Source organism: Mya arenaria, chromosome 8 (assembly GCF_026914265.1).
Source record: "Mya arenaria isolate MELC-2E11 chromosome 8, ASM2691426v1".
In the NCBI taxonomy this organism is placed as follows: Eukaryota; Metazoa; Mollusca; class Bivalvia; order Myida; family Myidae; genus Mya; species Mya arenaria.
In genome coordinates, this window is record NC_069129.1 from 33,765,318 (window position 1) to 33,784,039 (window position 18,722).

General features: G+C 41.2%; 3 protein-coding genes across 11 annotated transcripts; 2 read left to right on the top strand and 1 right to left on the bottom strand.

The window, feature by feature from the left end:
• LOC128243164 (uncharacterized) lies at nt 1-5,981 on the top strand. Of its 3 annotated transcripts, XM_052960750.1 has the most exons (5): nt 139-250; nt 1,266-1,479; nt 3,635-3,813; nt 5,493-5,674; nt 5,848-5,981. In XM_052960750.1, exons 2-4 carry the CDS (start codon nt 1,302-1,304, stop codon nt 5,649-5,651), a joined length of 516 nt encoding a protein of 171 aa, XP_052816710.1. In that variant the 5' UTR covers nt 139-250; nt 1,266-1,301; the 3' UTR covers nt 5,652-5,674; nt 5,848-5,981. The 3 variants fall into 3 exon arrangements, with proteins under 3 accessions (XP_052816708.1, XP_052816710.1, XP_052816709.1); XM_052960748.1 differs by lacking the exons at nt 139-250; nt 5,848-5,981 and adding an exon at nt 1-113 and having other exon boundaries at nt 3,635-3,809; nt 5,493-5,809; XM_052960749.1 differs by lacking the exon at nt 5,848-5,981 and having other exon boundaries at nt 5,493-5,803.
• Nucleotides 5,805-12,148, bottom strand: LOC128243163 (heat shock 70 kDa protein 12A-like). 5 transcript variants are annotated; one of them, XM_052960744.1, is made up of 7 exons: nt 12,085-12,148; nt 11,421-11,740; nt 9,702-9,869; nt 9,308-9,434; nt 7,971-8,062; nt 7,557-7,713; nt 5,805-7,256 (listed from the first exon to the last, which is right to left on the bottom strand). In XM_052960744.1, the coding sequence occupies exons 2-7, from the start codon at nt 11,562-11,564 to the stop codon at nt 6,196-6,198; spliced, it is 1,749 nt and encodes a 582-aa protein (XP_052816704.1). In that variant the 5' UTR covers nt 11,565-11,740; nt 12,085-12,148; the 3' UTR covers nt 5,805-6,195. The 5 variants fall into 5 exon arrangements, with proteins under 5 accessions (XP_052816704.1, XP_052816705.1, XP_052816703.1 ...); XM_052960745.1 differs by having other exon boundaries at nt 12,068-12,124; XM_052960743.1 differs by having other exon boundaries at nt 11,972-12,122.
• Nucleotides 11,848-17,823, top strand: LOC128243162 (heat shock 70 kDa protein 12A-like). Of its 3 annotated transcripts, none has more exons than XM_052960741.1 (5): nt 11,848-11,972; nt 14,203-14,564; nt 15,229-15,447; nt 15,789-15,945; nt 16,346-17,823. In XM_052960741.1, the coding sequence occupies exons 2-5, from the start codon at nt 14,250-14,252 to the stop codon at nt 17,413-17,415; spliced, it is 1,761 nt and encodes a 586-aa protein (XP_052816701.1). In that variant the 5' UTR covers nt 11,848-11,972; nt 14,203-14,249; the 3' UTR covers nt 17,416-17,823. The 3 variants fall into 3 exon arrangements, with proteins under 3 accessions (XP_052816701.1, XP_052816700.1, XP_052816702.1); XM_052960740.1 differs by having other exon boundaries at nt 11,907-11,972; nt 14,228-14,564; XM_052960742.1 differs by lacking the exon at nt 11,848-11,972 and adding an exon at nt 12,083-12,221.
• Nucleotides 17,824-18,722: the final 899 nt, after the last annotated feature.

Here is an 18,722-nt window from a genome sequence, read left to right on the forward strand (position 1 = left end):
ATTATTAAATGCCACGCTATTTCCCTCTGTTTCTAGGGAATTGTTGCTAGAAGGAATTGTTTGCTGGTCAATGTTTTTACTGGATTGTTGATAGCGGAGTTTTCACCTTAAATGTGAGATATGTTTTGTTTGTATTCTGTGTTTGCGCAAACACTTCAGATGACAACTTGAGCTTGTGTTTTATAAATGACAGTCATTAAAAGTTGTTTTTTCGCTCAAAATAATAATTTTAAAGCTTGAGTAGAACAGGGTAAGTAATAGTTAGTGTTTATTTTTGCTAATTTCCTTACGGTGTTCAGTGCGCAATGTCTTTATACTAGCTGTGTGCATGCGTTTTTGTCGACACTAAATTATTTTCAGTCTTAGTTTCATGAGTTTCGGCGGTTTGAAAACCTGGTTCGTCCAAAACAATGATACAGCAGTCCTGTTTTAACCAAATGTTTCAACACACGTGTTAGATCATTGTCCGCCGTGTTTGTTTTTTTCAAAGTGAACCAATTATCGAATGGAAAGAACCGACGAAACCGCCCCCGGAGGTTGTTTCGATAGTTTCATTTTATTTCAATCTTACAACAAATACACAGTTCGTGAAACCCATGTTAAATCAAAACTAGTTCATTACCAACAAACACGCCCGTTATAAAACGGGTAGCAGAGTCAAGCAATACCCTAGGGACATAGATGGCGCTTGTTTTTGATACAAAATGGAAATTTGGCGTTATTTTAATGAGCTTAATGGATGTTTGGTTGTCAGATATCTTGTAAATAATTAAATGTGTATCTGTCCGCTGATCTCATGGGCGGGAGTATGAGTGAGAACACTAAGTGCTTATGTTGTTCTAGCACATGCAAATACAACATAGGAGTTACAGCGAGTATCGCACTTTAGTGTCAATGCGCTTTGATAGCATGGTACCCTAGTGCGTTGACACCATAGTCTTGACTTTCGTGTTCAACACCATAGCGCGAAACGCATGTTGGTGCTCAACTTTGGCGTTGAGCGGACCCAAAGTACGTACCTACAAGACGTTTGTGTGTTTCCTAAATGACTTATGCGTATAAATAAATGGCATTTAGTCGGTTATAAATGACTGCAATCATAGGAGCGTAAGCACTGTATGACGTCACTGAAACAGATTTTCCCTATAAACACATGTAATGGTACTTATATCTGGCACAACAGCGACTAGTAGTCTAATTGGTATATATATATATATATCAATTCATAACAATTTCGTTATTTCAGGATCAATTTGCCATTTCAGTACCTAAATAGATGTCGTGATCGACGTCCTTACATAATGTCAGTTCCGAGCGGTGGGTGGTTTGGGCGCTTCAAGATGAATGTGAGTATAGTTGGAGCGATAGAGCACATCCGGTCCGCCATGGACGCCATGGTCTCCGGATCCCAGCGCCTCCTGGGCCACGCGCCGAGCACTAAGTCGAAGTATAAGATGGCTAGCTTCAGACAGAGGGCCGGTACGATTTTTGGCGGACTAACACGTTGCAGGGCGTTATTTGATTACTAAATTGTACAATGATATTTGTAATCATTTTAATTAGGTGGCTAGATTTATAATCTGTCCATGTTTATTTGTAAAGTAATACAATTTTGGAGCCAGTTTCATGCAAAATATTAGTAGCGGTTTCGTACCTAGAAACGGCCCCCAGACATAGGTGGCAGTATCACTCAGAGGTGGTAAATCTTGATATATATAATATCCAAAGCGCTGATTGTATATTTATTGTCTGCTTACTAACGATGTCATAAAAAAGTGTCATCGTTTCTCAGACTTGAAATTTCCTAAACATTTAAGGAACTTTCCTCAACTTTTAAGGAAGGTTAAACCTTCCTTACTATTCAAAGAAGAAATCGTCTCATTTAAGGAATATTTCATGTTAAACAGTTTTTGGATATCAATTTAAATATTTCTTAAAAAAAATAAGAAATATTTAATACATTTAAGACCTGTTTTGTATCAATTAAGAATATAGTTAAGAATATTGCTTTGCTCTGCTACCTATGTCCCTAGGGTATTGCTTCACTCTGCTACCTATGTCCCTAGGGTATTGCTTTGCTCTGCTACCTATGTTTCTAGGGTATTGCTTCACTCTGCTACCTATGTCCGTAGGGTATTGCTTCACTCTGCTACATATGTCCCTAGGGTATTGCTTCGCTCTGCTACCTATGTCCCTAGGGTATTGCTTTGCTCTGCTACCTATGTTTCTAGGGTATTGCTTCACGCTGCTACCTATGTCCCTAGGGTATTGCTTCACTCTGCTACCTATGTCCCTAGGGTATTGCTTCACTCTGCTACCTATGTCTCTAGGGTATTGCTTCACTCTGCTACCTATGTCTCTAGGGTATTGCTTCGCTCTGCTACCTATCTCCCTAGGGTTTTGCTTCACTCTGCTACCTATGTCCCTAGGGTATTGCTTTGCTCTGCTATATATGTCCCTAGGGTATTGCTTTACTCTGTTACCTATGTCCCAATGGTATTGCTTCACTCTGCTACCTATGTTCCAAGGGTATTGCTTCACGCTGCGTCCTATGTCCCAAGGGTATTGCTTCACTCTGCTACCTATGTCCCTAGGGTATTGCTTTACGCTGCTACCTATATCCCTAGGGTATTGCTTTACGCTGCTACCTATGTCCCTTGGGTATTGCTTTGCTCTGCTACCTATGTCCCTAGGGTATTACGTCACGCTGCTACATATGTCCCTAGGGTATTGCTTTGCTCTGCTACATATGTCGCTAGGGTATTGATTCATGCTGCTACCTATGTCCCTAGGGTATTGCTTCACTCTGCTACCTAAGTCCCAAGGATATTGCTTCACGCTGCTACTTAAGTCCCCAGGGTATTGCTTCGCTCTGCTACCTAAGTCCCCAGGGTATTGCTTCACGCTGCTATCTATGTCCCTTGGGTATTGCTTTGCTCTGCTACCTATATCCCTAGGGTATTGCGTCACGCTGCTACCCCTGTCCCTACAGTATTGCTTCACGCTGCTACTCCTGTCCCTACAATATTGCTTCAATCTGCTACCTAAGTCCACAGGGTATTGCTTCAAGGTGCAACCTAAGTCCCCAGGGTATTGCTTCGCTCTGCTACCTAAGTCCCCAGGGTATTGCTTCACGCTGCTACCTTTGTCCCTTGGGTATTGCTTTGCTCTGCTACCTATGTCTCTAGGGTATTGCTTCACTCTGCTACCTATATCCCTAGGTTATTGCTTCACGCTGCTACCTAAGTCCAAAAGGATATTGCTTCGCTCTGCTACCTAAGTCCCAGGGTATTGCTTCACGCTACTACCTATGTCCCTTGGTTATTGCTTCGCTCTGCTACCTATGTCCCTAGGGTATTGCGTCACGCTGCTACCCCTGTCCTTACAGTATTTCTTCACTCTGCTACCTTAGAGTATGTTTTAAAGGAATAAAGCAGGCACCCCATACCTGCCACGTCACTAAATCTATAGTTGTTACAAACTCATCCAAGTAATTGGTAAGGGAAGATCAGTTTATTTTTACAAAGATCAGAAATTTATACCAGAACAATTAATTTCAATTAACAAATTACACTTACATTTTGGAGATAAGAATAACTTTTGTATGTGTATGTTTTTCTTCGTTTCTTTGTAGAAAAGAAACGTGTCAAGGTCCTGAGCGTGTCGCTGTATCTCATGTTTGTGATGTCATCAGCCATTGTCATGTGCATATATTACGCTTTGTTTTGGCGACCTTGCACGAGCAAAATATTCTTCCACAATGACGTCACCAGTCCGGAAAACAATCGCTGTTGTGCTTACTCAGAATCGTGGGTAAATACTTTAAAAACATTCTGTACATGTATTATCAATATCATATAAATATTGCATTAATGTTATCCCTCTTGGAATATGTACCATCATCAAATCATATAGTGCATGCTCTTCCTTGCTTGTGGGAAGATCTGATGACGACCCATTTCAAAATGTAGTGTGAATGATCTGGATCAAGTTCCAATATTACTGTATATTTAATAGCCGATACACGCAACAAACAATGTTAGGCTTAACATGTTCAAGTTGCTGTCTCATTTAATTGTTTTTTAACAGTTACTGAACACACTACTTAAGTAGTGCACAGCGACTGCAAAGTGCGAGTCATATATATTATTTAAAAAACGAAGAGTAACTATTTTGTCAAGGTCAGTATTCAATAAAAAGTGTGCGTATAAGTGAATATCGTTGTAATCCATACGCACGATACTTATTGCAGCATCGTTTTTTTACAGTGTGTGTATACCACGTGATAAATTACGTCATATGACATGTGCTACGTCGGAGGGCAATATTTTCCTTCTAATGAAGACTTTAAACAAAGATAACTTCACTATTTCTTCACCATTTTAAATGAAACATAGCGCAGTCTATGCCGCTTACGGAGCCCCGCCTTCGGTCTTTTACCACAGTTTGATTGAGAGTTTAGTTTCTTAAAACACTTCGACAAACCTTTTCACAATACGGCCGTCTGACGGAGCACTGCCAACACACTATTTTGGAAACAGGTTTGTCGAAGAGATTGGTGAAACTAATCACCTTTTCAAACTCTGGTTTTAAAACATAGGTGGAGCTCTTTAAGCGGCATAGACTGCCCTTTGTTTCAGTTAAAATGGTGCAGTAAAAGGAAAAGTTATCTTTGATTTAAGTTTTTTATTTTAAGCAAAATGTTGCCTTCCGACGTGCATATGTGACGTAATTTATCACGTGGTATACATACATTGTGTTAGTTATGGGAGTTAATGAATAGAAAACAGAAAATACTCTCAAATATGTGCAATCGTCTGGTACCTCCGATACACTACCGCGCTATGTTTCGTTACGTATGAAGTACAACGGAGGAAATTACCGTGGTTGCCGACGATAATATGATAGAAAAGAGAGTTAATTTAACTTTCCAATAAGGTAAATAGTCTGAACCCACTGTTCACTTTGGTTAACACGAGACGTATACCGTTTGATAAATGACTGACTTAGTTTTGTTGTTAATAATTTTTGTCATTATCTAAAAACAATCTTGGTTTCTGTGAGATTCGAACATACGACTCAACATTCATAAAGCTTCTCAGTCAGGATTGTTACCAACCGAGGTATTCCGAATTGCAAAATAAGTTTTGGATCGGAAAGATTTAATTGTATGCTTACTTTAAGCGCTTCTATTGGCTGTCTCAATTTAAAGGTCGCAAAAAGGTGACCTTCTATGCGTCCTCAGATCCGCATCCAGAATGAATATTGGGAGTATGATTTTAATCAAGCTAATGTGATTATATACGCAATCTTTTTATTTGATAAAATAGTACATGTGTTCTTTTAGATTAACCAGTTTCTGAGATATTTAGAGCAGTGATTCCGAAAAAAGTCACTTTAGAATGTTGAAATGAAGCAATCTCAAAACATCGTATTAAACCTGTCTTGGATAGAGTTAAGAATATAAATGATTTCAATTTACAAAAATGCAGATGGCGTGTTTCTGGCCGGGCGCAAAGTGTCACGTGGAGAAAGGTCGCAGTGTGTGTCCTACTTCAGGTGACCTTGACCCCGTCACTCGACCCGGTGACCTTATCCCTGTCATTGACCCTGGACGTGAGGTCAGGGCTGCGTGTGGAACGGATAAATAGTGAAAAGTGAGAGCACGTGAAAGGTGAATCAATTTCATGTGCACATAGCTATGTATTTACCACTTTACATGTAAAAGTATATAATATATGCAAGTCTAATTTTTCCATGATTTATATTATCACTGATAAATAATAAAAACGATGTTCTTTTGACTGGTTTATGAACAAATATGCAATAATCACATATTTCTTTCAGATGTCTCGCACAGCCTGTATTACACAATATTTTTTCAACCTGCTACATTAGTCATTAATGCCACGATTGGGACGAAACAGAGGCATGTAGTAGAGACATACAGATATATAAATAATAATGTAAAATTGTGTCCTTTTGCAATAGACATGCAAATAATTATGTGAATATGGTGGGCTCCGAACCCATGACCTCTCACAACCCATACTCTAACTGTAGCTACCAAGTTTTGAAAACAATGTAAGGCAATGTTTGCAAAGTAGAAAAATAGATATGTGATATTGTTCCCGTTTACAAATAAATACAAATGTGTGCGAGTTTATTAAATATGTATGGTCGTAAATCCGCTAGCTACTCCTGCAGACTGAACGCTGTGACGCACGCTCTTTTACTTTCTTCTTCGACAGCAAGCATAGCCAGACTCGTGCTGCCAAACCGGAATATCACGAGCAACTTCCGGATTTTGTCCGATGGGTTAGGCACTTTCACTCTCAAGGTTCCGAATAAACGACAGTCGGGGTCACTAACGTACTCGGGAACTCGTCCTGAAGCGGTGTACACGTGCACAGCCATTTCCGGCTGATGCGGTGCTGTAGTTTTGTACAATTTAACTACCTTGTGACCCCTTTCCACTGAGGTACCCTCTTTTATAAAAGGATCATATCTATCTTGGCATTTCTTCTGATCTGTTTTACTCCGTAAATCCTCAGGGTCGACCCCCTCCCTAAAGTCCATCCCACATTTGACCCCGTACGAACATCGTAGCACCCTCGTAGTGATGGCCTCCGGGGCCCGGCCGAATATCACGGCTCCATTGAGGACGGCAAGACCAGCCTGTTGGGGAATCAGGACTTTAATTGAGTGCTTGCTGAAGGCCCCTTTCATCTGCTTCTGGACAAAGGGCGACTCCGAGAACCCCCCGACCATCAGTATCAGCGACACCTTCTTTCCGACGTCCGACTTGAGGATGATGTTGTTTATGTGCTGGATAATCTGGTCAGTTACCTTCTTAAAAAGAATTTCAACCAGCGACACCTTTACCCGCATTTTGTCACCGATAAACGTCAGGTTATCCTTATACAGCGATTGCTCTGCCAATTCTTTAAAAGTCTCCTCATGGTCCTCTTTACAAGCGTCATTCAGACTCGCAGGAAGCTTGATGGTGTACCACTCCCCCTCCTTACTGCCCAGTGTCCTCTTGACGCATTCAAACTCTTTGAGCAGTTCCAGATGGTCGTATGTCTGTTCTCGTCGAAACCGGGACATGGTCGGGTTGCCGACGATGGCGACGAGGAGCTGCCAGAATGCGTGATCGACTGCCGTGCCTCCCCACGGACCCCCGGTCGCCTGATGGACCTCCTTCACCTTGTTGTCTGCCAGCTTCTCGTGCACCGTGATGTCTGCCGTACCGCCTAGGGAAGGAAGACAGCTTATATTTCAAAACTACATTCACGTATTACGGTCTATAACTATTCTCAAGCAAACGAATACAAGCTTGAGTTTGATGCTTGTGCCAACCGTTGTTTTTTCAATAAATCGAAACCGATATAAGACTGTATAAATTGTATAGATAATGAAGAGGACTACTCCAAGTTGAGAGGCAAAATGCAATAGTAATGACTTGGTGCTGCTTTCTGCGTTAAAAAGCTACAACAGCGCCCGCTACAGTACGACAACACCTCTCGTATCTTTGAACAAATACACGCCCATACCTCCGAGGTCGGCGACCATGTAGATGGTTCCGGGGCGAGCGTTGGAGAATGCGTTCTTCTGCGTGTCACACAGCTTCTCAACGGGCAGGTACTGGCAAAACAGGGACGCCACTTCCGGCTCCAGAGCGATCTGCAGGAACTTCTCGTTGATTCCCGCCTGCAGGAAGTTGACACAATGGTAACGAACTGTTGGTACTTTGCCACATAAAGACGGGAACTCAAATCATTACTAAGTTAAAAATATTTTTAATTTGCTGAAATAATTCTTTACTTGTTTGACACATCTTTACTGGACAAAAAAAAGGGTTTTCCCTTATTCCCTACGAGCCGGTGAACATTGACCACACAGGGCAAAGCAGCTCAACACATTCAACATATTGTGAGTACTATTCAAATATTGATAGCATATTGTACCTGTTTGGCGGCGGCCTTCATGAACTCCTTGGCACGGTCGTCCCAAATGGCGGGCACAGTGAGGACCCACAGCACCTCGTCCTCGCCGGGACCTGGAGACAGCATTATTATTATACATGAGGTAGGAGGTACAGGACCAATCATGAAGTGAGGACCCACTGCACCTTGTCCTCGCCGGGACCTGGAGACAGCATTATTATTATACAGGAGGTAGGAGGTACAGGACTAATCATGAAGTGAGGACCCACAGCACCTCGTCCTCGCCGGGACCTGGAGACAGCATTGTTATTATACAGGAGGTAGGAGGTACAGGACTAATAATAAAGTGAGGACCCACAGCACCTCGTCCTCGCCGGGACCTGGAGACAGCATTGTTATTATACAGGAGGTACAAGGGTACAGGCAGGAGGGGTGACATGGGGTAGATGAGTGGGGGCAAATGATGAAGGTGGAAAGAGAGTAGGTGAAACAGAAAAAAGGGTGGCGGTTCAGGGTGAAAATGGAACACAAATGTGTGTGAGGGGTAACACTGGGGGATGGGGGTAAAGATGAGGAGCAGAGGTAATAGGGGGTACAGGAAGAGGGTGGGGGATACAGGTTGTAGGGATACAGGAATAAGGGTGAAGGGTAAAGATGAAGGTGAGGGGTAGATGTGGATGAGGGTATATAAATCACAGTGATGGTCACAGGTGGGTAAGAGGTTCAGGAATACGGACAAGGGTACAGGTTGTGAGGGGTACAGGATATAAGTTGTGGAGGACCAAGGATTAGAGTACAGGATGTAGGGGCGTGCAGAAATAAGATTGAGTTGTAGATGACGAATCGGTGGCGGAGTAAGGATGAATGGTACAGGAAGTAGGGAGTACATGAGCACGGGGTAATGTTAAAGGCTGCGAGAGGGTACATGACTTAGGATAACATCTACAGAATGTTGGCGTGAACAAGGTGCTTTGAGCTTCTAGTTAAAAATTGCACTGTTTTTCAAACTAATAATTGTTTTATACATTCGTTACATTCCATGGATGAGTGTTACGAACTGATGTGCTTAAGGCCAATTCAAGACAACGATGTTAGCGAAGCAAAATAAATTAACCAATTATTGACTATTATCATTATACACATTTTCCACACGTGTACATTTGCCACACGTGTATGCATTTTCCACACGTGTATGTTTGCCACACGTGTATTCATTTTCAACACGTGTATGCATTTTCCGCACGTGTTTGTTTGCCACACGTGTATGCATTTTCCACACGTGTATTCATTATCCACGCGTGTATTCATTATCCACACGTGTATGCATTTTCCACACGTGTATATATTATCCTACTCACCAGTCCCCTCGTTGTTGAGGAGTTCCATAAGCCGGTTCCTCAGACACTGTATGGACAGTGCGAACACCGTGAGCGCCGGAAGTTCCCTATCGGTCTCGTCTGCTAGTGTCGCGTCCTTCTTCAAGCCCTGAAGCGTTAAATGAACACTTTATCGACCAAAGGTGGGCATATCAGGACGGGCATGGAATAACACTTACCGGATGCTTGTTTTTAACTTGAACATGAAGTGGGGCGTGTGCAAGCGTATTCATCTGTTATCGTTGTTTTGTTTAGGATTTAATCAAATCAAAGTAATGTATTTGGAGTTTTTTCAACCAAAATCACTCCGAATAAAACAAATACGAGATCTCTGAGATCCCTATAAGACCTAGACTTGGCCTGTCACGTTCAGTACCTCTCCTTCCTGAAGGCGCATCTTAAACCTCCGGAAAAAGTAGTACTTGTGGCTCTCCTCGCTCATACAGATGTCTGCATACCGTTCCTCTGCCTCGAAGCCGAAACTAACGATCGTCTGATTATCGTCCAGCAGCAGACACGTTGGCGTCTTGTAAGACATCAGGCTCTGGTTGAAAGACATATAATTTTGTTGATCATTTAATTACTGTTGTATTGAGTGCGATTAATCTGGTAGGCATTGAATAAAACACATTGATGCCAATGCCTAAACTAAGTTTTATTCCATCTATATGTCATGAAATAGGCCATATTCTTTTTATATATTTATATATACCCTGTTCTAAGTATTCGATAAAGGTATTATTGGAAAAAAGTCTCACAAGTTAATTTAAAATGGCTGTGAACTCGACAGTGATCCGTAATTGGTTATAAACCTATACTTTAAAGGGACTCGCTCATGGTTTGTAAAATGCACATTTTTATTACGAAATAAAGTGTGGCAAACCATTAGGAGTGTTTAAACTAAGACACAGACAGCTTGAACCCTTCAGCAAATGTTTTATCAAATATCGTCTTTCAAGACCACCATTTTCAATAGCGTTAATAACGGCATTCAGCGATTTCGTTGTTGCGTGATTGGTAGATTGGCATTATCGCGTGATGTTATCAATGAGTTGTTAAAAAGTCAGATTATCCATCTCAATGTTATGACTCAATGGATAAAGCGTCTATTTTTTTTCTAAAACCCCACTAAAACTAAGATATTATTTTGTAATATTTTAATTGTATTTTTCTGCTATTTCGTTATCAAAAGGTAAAATAACGATACAATAGGTGTTTCATAACCGGGAAAACTAATTTTTGCCGAAAACTTGCGCAAGTCCCTTTATTTCCACACCGATGTTAAATTTGCCTGTGCCTCGAGCAGGACGGCCTATAATGCCCTGGTCTGTACTCGAGCAGGATGGCCTATAAAGCCCTAGTCTATACTCGAGCAGGACGGCCTATGATGCCCTAGTCTGTACTCGAGCAGCCTGAGGACGGCCTATGATGCCATAGTCTGTACTCGAGCAGGACGGCCTATGATGCCTTAGTCTGTACTATAGCAGGACGGCCAATGATGCCCTAGTCTATACTCGAGCAGGTCAGCCAATGATGCCCTAGTCTATACTCGAGCAGAACGACCTATAATGCCCTAGTCTGTACTTGGGCAGGACGGCCTAAAAATACCCTAGTCTGTACTCGAGCAGGACGGCCAATGATGCCCTAGTCTGTACTCGAATCGAACATGACGGCCTATGATTCCCTAGTCGGTACTCGAGCAGGACGGCCTATAATACCCCAGTCTGTACTCGAATCGGGCAGGACGGCCTAAGATGCCCTAATCTGTACTCGAGCAAGACGGCCTATAATGCCCGAGTCTGTAATCGAGCAGGACGGCATATAATGCCCTAGTCTGTACTCGAATCGAGCAGGACGGCCTATAATGCCCTAGTCTGTACTCGAGCAGGAGGGCCTATAATGCCCAAGTATGTACTCGAGCAGGACGACCTATGATGCCCTAGTCTGTACTCAAGCAGGACGTCATAAAATGCCCTAGTCTGTACTCGAGCAGGACAGCCTATGATGCCCTAGTCTGTACTCGAGCAGCACAGCCTATAATGCCCAAGTTTGTACTCGAATCGTTTAGGACGGCTTAAGATGCCCTAGTCTTTACCTGTTTGCCGCCATTCCAGGGTTGTGGCGCCCGGATCTTGGTTGGATCCTTCGGGTCGTATTCGTGACGGAACTGGATGGCGTAACCCGAGTACGCTGTGCCGAAGTCCAGGGCCGCCACCAGCAGAACGTCCTTCCGGGACATTTTGCCGCCAGCACTGACGCCTCAAAATCAAACTGTCGTACTGAGCTTTTCCGGTAGGTAAAAACAGCTGGTGTGGTGACAGCTGGTGTGGTGATAGCCGGTGTGGTGACAGCCAATGTGGTGACAGCTGGAGTGGTGAACCGTGATAAACGACTACAATATATTACACTTGGCACCTAGAATAACAAGACGATATTATTACTAACAATGTTCATGTTGTGTTGGTGGTTAATCGTTTGAAATACTTACATGTTCATGTATGAACATCAATAACAAACGTCCGAATGTTAGTAGAGCACCGAGACATAATCAATTAAATAGTGCTATTGACGCACTGCCTTTAAACAATCTACTTTCGATTCCGTCACTTCTAAGACTTCCCTGTGTATTTTTATTACGAGACTTACCGTAAGTAAAATCAACAATATCAGAATCCTAGCTTTAAAATCAAAACATTATTGAACAGTTGAAATGACACACTGGTATTATATTAATATTATTACTTTTAAATTAAATAAACCTGTATTATTATGAAATGTATTTGGGGTTTTCCTTCCTCGTTGGGACCAGGAAGTTGATTGAGCACCTGAATTCATCGAATTGTACGGGTTAAATTTCAATATTAAACTTATCTCTATAGCTTATCCGTGCAGTAAGGTAAGATGTCATGATTTTGTTGTTGTTTTTGTTCGAATTGATTTTAATTAAGAAATAAACTCTTTACCAATGAAGGACAATTTTAATGAATCTTTGTTAATGTTGTTTTTGTTTTTGTTTATATAAATATAGATAGGCGTACAGGTTTTAAACAAACATAGATATGATAATAACGCCATTACATGGGTCCATCAACCGGTTTCACTTCATGTATCTCAGGACAAATCACGTGATTGTGCCATGACGAGCATGCTGAAACGAAATTTAACTTTATTTACAAGCTAAGTAAAATGTACATGACAAATATCAATACTTTGAATGTATGTGGTATCATTAAAAATATATAATAAATCTACTGGATATTTCTACTTTCGATTCAGAACCACGAAGAAAAACGCATTTTTATTCTTTTCTAATATTTAGGTCAAAGCTGTTTGTTTCCATTTACATCTAAAAAATTGGTATGTAGGTAGGAATAAATAACTTGACATCTCCTTTTTTGAGGACCAGGATTCTGTACCAAACCGACATATATCTGAGTATATTTCTATTGTAGAAACTTTATATGTACCTGGTATAATTATAAAATGGTCAAATTTCGATATGTTCACTAGGAAATTACGATAAAATTCACCCTACGGCAAAACTAAATGTATGGTTGGAAAGGAAAACTAGGGTCGGTCGGGTAAGTGAAAAGAAACAAAAAATACCAAAAAAAGCCTAACTCGCACACTTTCGTTTTACAAATAAATATACTGAAATAAAGGTAAATATACGAGTATATAGGATGAACTGTTGATTTCAGCTATATATTTCCCCAAGCGTTGCGTAGACACGAGTGAAATACTTACTTTGGGTGCTCACAAGCTAATACAATATTGAGATTTAACACTGAAACAAACCAAATTTAATCTAAGTATATGCTTAAAAGGGGATATCAAATTACAAGTGTAGTTTTTCAGACAAGTGTATAAGAAATGACGTCGTTGAAATTGTGTCCCAGCCAGCGTGTGCTGACGTGTATTTTGGAAGTGACCGCGTTCTAAAATTTCAAAACAGTGAATAATTGTTATTTTACTGTTTGGCATGATTTATCAGTGATAAATACCTAAAAAATACCGGCACGCATATAGTAAAAAAGTATTTGCGTAGGTTATGATTGTACTTGAGGCCACACCAAATTGATCTTTCGTTCCTCGGATTCGCCGCACCTGTTTTTTGGAAAATGTTAAAAAAATATTTTTATTTTTTTCATGCGAATGCTCCAATTTTTTTACCTGTGAACCAGATATTTTGAGTTTAAATATAGGTTGAAGTGTAATTTGTCCATTTTTAATATGTTTTTCGCTTGCGCTCGCTTCATATTTTATGAAAAATGATAAAAAAAATAAAAATAAAAAAATTATTTTTATTTCGCTCGCTCGCTCCATTTTTATTTTGGCAGAAATCCGAGGAACTAAAGATCAATTTGGTGTGGCCTGAAGATAATATAGTGATACCCAGTAAACGATTGCTTTGTATTGGCAGAACATAAATTGGTTTAAAACGTTTTAAGATGAGTTTATCGATCTAATAATACCATTTTGTATGCGCCTTTATTGGTGATCTAACCTATACCTGGTACCACTACGGTAGCGTGGCTTTTCGTAGAAGTGCTTTAGGAGGAAGGTTAATTGTTTTACTAAGAAATAAGTGGAACTTTTTAAATGTAGGTGTGTGTAAGTTCTGAGTGAGGAGTGAGGGGAGGGGGGGGGGGGGTCAGCGGCTACAATCTTTTAACAGACTATACACTATACATAGAGCTTTCAGAACAAGTGAATGTAAATTAAAAAATAGTACTTATTTAGGAATAATTTCACATCAACCCTTCATGAATTACGTAGAGTGCATTATTTGTATGATCGTTCGTTCGCTGTTTCATTCAACACATCTTAATCCATTCTGTCAATAGTTTCAATTTGTGTTGTCTGGGTTCTTCCAGTAATATTTCAGACCTTCTAAAACAGACGTACTTGCCTCTCGTGCAACATGGCGGATACGGACTACTTTATGATCGCGGCGATCGACTTCGGTACGACATACTCTGGGTATGCCTTCCAGCTCACGAGTGAGTATGACCCCAAAAACCCGACCAAGAAAATTCTGTGTCCCCAAGCCTGGAACGAGGGGCCAACGAAACTGACGTCCATGAAGACCCCTTCGTGCCTGTTGCTTGACAACAACAAGGATTTGGATTGCTTCGGCTACATGGCGGAGGACAAGTACGCAGATCTCTGCATGGACGGCGACAACCACAACTTCTACTTCTTCCGGCGCTTCAAGATGGAGCTACATGACACCCAGGTGTGGGCTTTCATCTTCATTTAGTGCTAACCTCGCACATAGGTGGCAGTTACTGAAAGAGGTGGTAAAAACAGTTCTGTTTAAGTACATACATTAAAAAATATGTAAATAATAATGTATAAAAGCAATAATATAAGTTTACTATCTTTGTCTTCTACTGCAACCTATGGTCCTCTCGGGGAAATACGTCGTTCACATTGATTTTATCTAGAATGTTTCTCAAGCTATAACAACAATTCCTTCGACCACAGTTGTGGATCATTCAAAGAAGGGTTTTATTGTGTTAGTTTAAAAAAAAAAATATTTGCTCAAGCAAACTTTTCAATTTTCCTCTAAGTATTAAAGCTTTTCGGTATTGTTTACAGATTGATGTTCTGCCTTGTTGTTGTTCATTTTGCGCTGAGCACTATCAGAACAAGTGATTAGTGCATTCCGTCCATTCATTTGTCTCGATCGGCAAAATGTTCAATTGTTGTGCCTTTCCGATGGGGCCTGCGGGTCTATACTATAATGATTTAACATATTTTGACATACATTGACATACTTCGAAAGAGTTTTTAGACAGAAGGAAAAATACAATACTTAAATTAATCAAACGACCCACATAAACTGTATGTCCGACTTTATAAATGTCTAACTCTGCAAACGTCTTTTGCAATACAAGGGCCTGAATAAGAACACGGAGATTGCGGACATGATCGGACGGAAGTTGCCTGCGCTGCTGGTGTTTAGCAAGTCCATCGAGGCGCTCAAGGTCCACCTGTTCCAGCTGCTAGAGAAACAAAATGTGCACGTGAAAATCACAGAGGTGAAGTGGGTGCTCACAGTGCCCGCCATCTGGGACGACATGGCCAAGGGCTTCATGAGGGAGGCAGCGGAAAGGGTGGGTAACGCAAGTGTTCTGTGCTGTTATTTTGCCCAATCAAATTATCAAGAGTCGATCATAAAGAACCCAGTCATGCTTTTGAATAATCACATTTTTGTATTAATCGGAATTACCTTAAGTAAAAAGTTAATACAAACAGGATGGTGAGGAGGTTGTTTAAACAATTCCATAACATGCAGTATTGATTCTCGTATATTCACATTCAAGTGAATGTTTTATATTGTTTTAAGCTAAGTAAAATTAAAGTAAATGTACATATCAGTATTTTCACATGAACATTAAGAAAACCGATAAGAATTTACCAGACAGTACATCAATGTTCTTTTCGCCATTGCCAGGCGGGGATACCAACGGCCCACCTGACGATTGCCCTGGAACCGGAGGCGGCGTCCCTGTTTTGCCAGTACCTTCCCGTAGAGAAATTCAGTGTTGGGGGAACTTCCGGTTTCTCGGATGCCAAGCCGGGAACAACATACATGATCGTCGACCTCGGAGGTAATCTTCGTGGTTTTAATCGACATGGCTTACTATAGTCACGTTTATTAAGGCATTCGGAACTCCTCGGCCATTTTCTATCGAAAACAACCTCGGATGTATATGGACGGTTAACAATGTCAGAAATGTGTGCACTTTAACTACGCTGTAAGTAGATCGCGTGGTAATTTCAATTAAGCAGTTAACTTAATGATTTATGTCTTGTGAATCTTAATTATGTTTGCAACACTACATTTAATTAATAATATAATTCAAAATTTTACGACATCCGTGGTTGTTTTCGATTGAAAATAACCGAGGAGTTCCGAATGTATTTCAAGACGTCCTTCAAACTGTTTTTATGTTGCTATGTTCTGTCAAAGAGAAGGTATTACTCTACACATGCATGGTTTTCTTTAAGGTGGGACGGCGGACATCACCGTGCACGAGAAGGTGTCTTCCGGGAAGCTAAAAGAAGTTCACCGGGCCAGCGGCGGTCCTTGGGGAGGCACCTTTGTCGACTCCGAGTTCATTACGCTACTAAGCAACATCGTTGGAGGACCCGTGTTTGCCGCTTTCATGAAGCAGCAGAGATACGATTATCTCGAGCTGATGCGAGAGTTCGAGTCGGTCAAGCGGAATGTGGGGCTGAATTCCACAGACGCAGTCAAGATGAAAATCCCTGTCAGCCTCAGCGAAACCTGCGAGAAGGTTGTCCACAAAGATTTCAAAGAACTCGTGAAAATAGCCCGTAAAGATAAACATATCACGTTCGTCGGCGACAAGGCGAAGTTTGATGCAAATTTGATGAAGGGGCTGTTTAAGAAAGCAACGGATAAAATCGTGCACCACATCAAGAACATCTTGACGAAGGAGGTGTGCGGCCGAAGGGTGTCCCTCATCCTGATGGTTGGCGGTTTCTCGGAGTCTGCGTACATCCAGGACGTCGTTAAGTCTGAGTTCCACGACAAAGGGGGGAAGAAGGTGCTTATCCCGAAGGACGCCGGCATCTCGGTGGTGCAAGGTGCTGTGGTGTATGGCCGCCAGCCAGGTAACATCACCTCCAGGGTTTTGCGCTACTCCTACGGCGTGGCCGTCAGTCCGGAATTTGTACAGGGCCAACACGAACCTAGCCGGCTCCAGACAATAGCTGGAGTCGACCGATGCAGCGATGTTTTCTCGAAGTTCATGGACATTGGCACAAATGTTAACTGTGGTTTCCAAAAACATGAGGGTTATAAAACAATAGATCCACATGCAACCTGTTGCACTTTTAAAATATACACCGCCGACGATTCGAACTCGACTCCAGCGTACACGGACGAGAGCGGATGTCGGTTCCTAGGAAGCCTTGACGTCAAATATCCCCAGGGGAACGAGATCCGCGACATTTCCGTGGATTATATCTTCGGAGACACGGAACTACACATTAAGGCGACCGACGTCAAGTCCAAGACACCGTGTGAAGCCAAGCTGCGAATGTTTGAGTAGAAGCAGGGAAAGCCCGGGATTAGTGGAATACTGCCCACTATCTATGAAAACAAGGAGTACAAACAAGGAGCGTACTTTGGTGGTCCTATTTCGTAAAATGTTCACTTGTAGTTGTTTGTATTTCTGTGTTTTATATGTATAAACATTTGAGTGCGACGGACAATGTTATAACAGATGTATAATATGTATGCGACATTTTCATATAATATTGATGAACATGCAGATGTTAACCAAACAACTGTATTTCTGTTTTTTATATAAACATTTGCGTGCAAATCACTGGCGACAAACAATATTATACAGATGTATTAAATGTGTGTGACAGTTCTGCTCTTATATACCATATTATATTGATGAACATGTAGATGTATACCAAAAAAACTGTGATTATTAAAAAATTCTAAGAGAGATGTTTTATTAAGTTTAAAATCAGGGGCGGATCCAGGATTTAACGCTAGAAGGGGCGTAAATAAGTGGTGTAACCTTTTGATTTTTGACGCTCACACAGAACCGATATTTGTTTGGTTTATAGTGTTGGCAGGGGTTTTGGGGGGTAATCCCTCAAGAAAAAAAATATAACCCGGAAATATGCATTTTGGGCGTATTTTATTACCCCTTTTCTCCTTTATTGAAAAAATAATAAAAGTTTTAGGGAGATGCGCGCCGGGTGCGCCTCCCCTGGGTCCGCTAGTGTAATATATTTCTCCTTCCATCTTACCCACCTCACCCTAATATTGTTGTCGTTGTCTAACAACGAAAAACAACAACAAAACCGTTATTGCTAAAAACAACAACAACATCATCAACAACAACAACCGTGATTGCTAACAACAGCAACAACAACAACAACCGTTATTGCTAAAAACAACAACATCATCAACAACAGCAACCGTTATTGCTCACAACAACAACTGCAACAGCAAACATGTGCATCAATCATTAATCGCAACAGAACACAGGAGTTCAAATGAGGGCATGATAAACCAAACACACATTACGAAATACAAATGTAATATATTGTAAAATCCATTAGCGTAACCCATCCAAGAAACACGAGTATAGATTTCATGTTGAATTAGGAAGTCGCTGTTATTTCCCTTTTTACACGCTAGCGGATCCGGGGGGGGGGGGGGGGGGGGAGAGATTTTAAACTTGTCCAAGTTTACTTTTTATTTCAATATAGGTGAAAATGGTAATAAACGCCGAAAATGCATGATCCAGGATTTGATTCTAGAGGAAATGTAAGTAAGGGGCTTAAACTTTTGACTTTTGTCGCTACCTCCAAACCGAAATTGATTTGGTTTATA

What these genes read in the sequence shown, in the direction of transcription:
- LOC128243164 (XM_052960748.1), top strand. Translation starts at nt 1,302, where the DNA reads ATGTCAGTTCCGAGCGGTGGGTGGTTTGGGCGCTTCAAGATGAATGTG. An exon ending in TAGCTTCAGACAGAGGGCCG is followed by an intron (nt 1,480 to 3,634) that starts GTACGATTTTTG and finishes GTTTCTTTGTAG; the next exon opens with AAAAGAAACGTGTCAAGGTC. An exon ending in TGTTGTGCTTACTCAGAATC is followed by an intron (nt 3,810 to 5,492) that starts GTGGGTAAATAC and finishes ACAAAAATGCAG; the next exon opens with ATGGCGTGTTTCTGGCCGGG.
- LOC128243163 (XM_052960744.1), bottom strand. Translation starts at nt 11,564, where the DNA reads ATGTCCCGGAAGGACGTTCTGCTGGTGGCGGCCCTGGACTTCGGCACA. An exon ending in CCTCAACAACGAGGGGACTG is followed by an intron (nt 8,063 to 9,307) that starts GTGAGTAGGATA and finishes TGCTGTCTCCAG; the next exon opens with GTCCCGGCGAGGACGAGGTG. An exon ending in CATGGTCGCCGACCTCGGAG is followed by an intron (nt 7,257 to 7,556) that starts GTATGGGCGTGT and finishes TTCCTTCCCTAG; the next exon opens with GCGGTACGGCAGACATCACG.
- LOC128243162 (XM_052960741.1), top strand. Translation starts at nt 14,250, where the DNA reads ATGGCGGATACGGACTACTTTATGATCGCGGCGATCGACTTCGGTACG. An exon ending in TGGAGCTACATGACACCCAG is followed by an intron (nt 14,565 to 15,228) that starts GTGTGGGCTTTC and finishes TTGCAATACAAG; the next exon opens with GGCCTGAATAAGAACACGGA. An exon ending in TGAGGGAGGCAGCGGAAAGG is followed by an intron (nt 15,448 to 15,788) that starts GTGGGTAACGCA and finishes CGCCATTGCCAG; the next exon opens with GCGGGGATACCAACGGCCCA.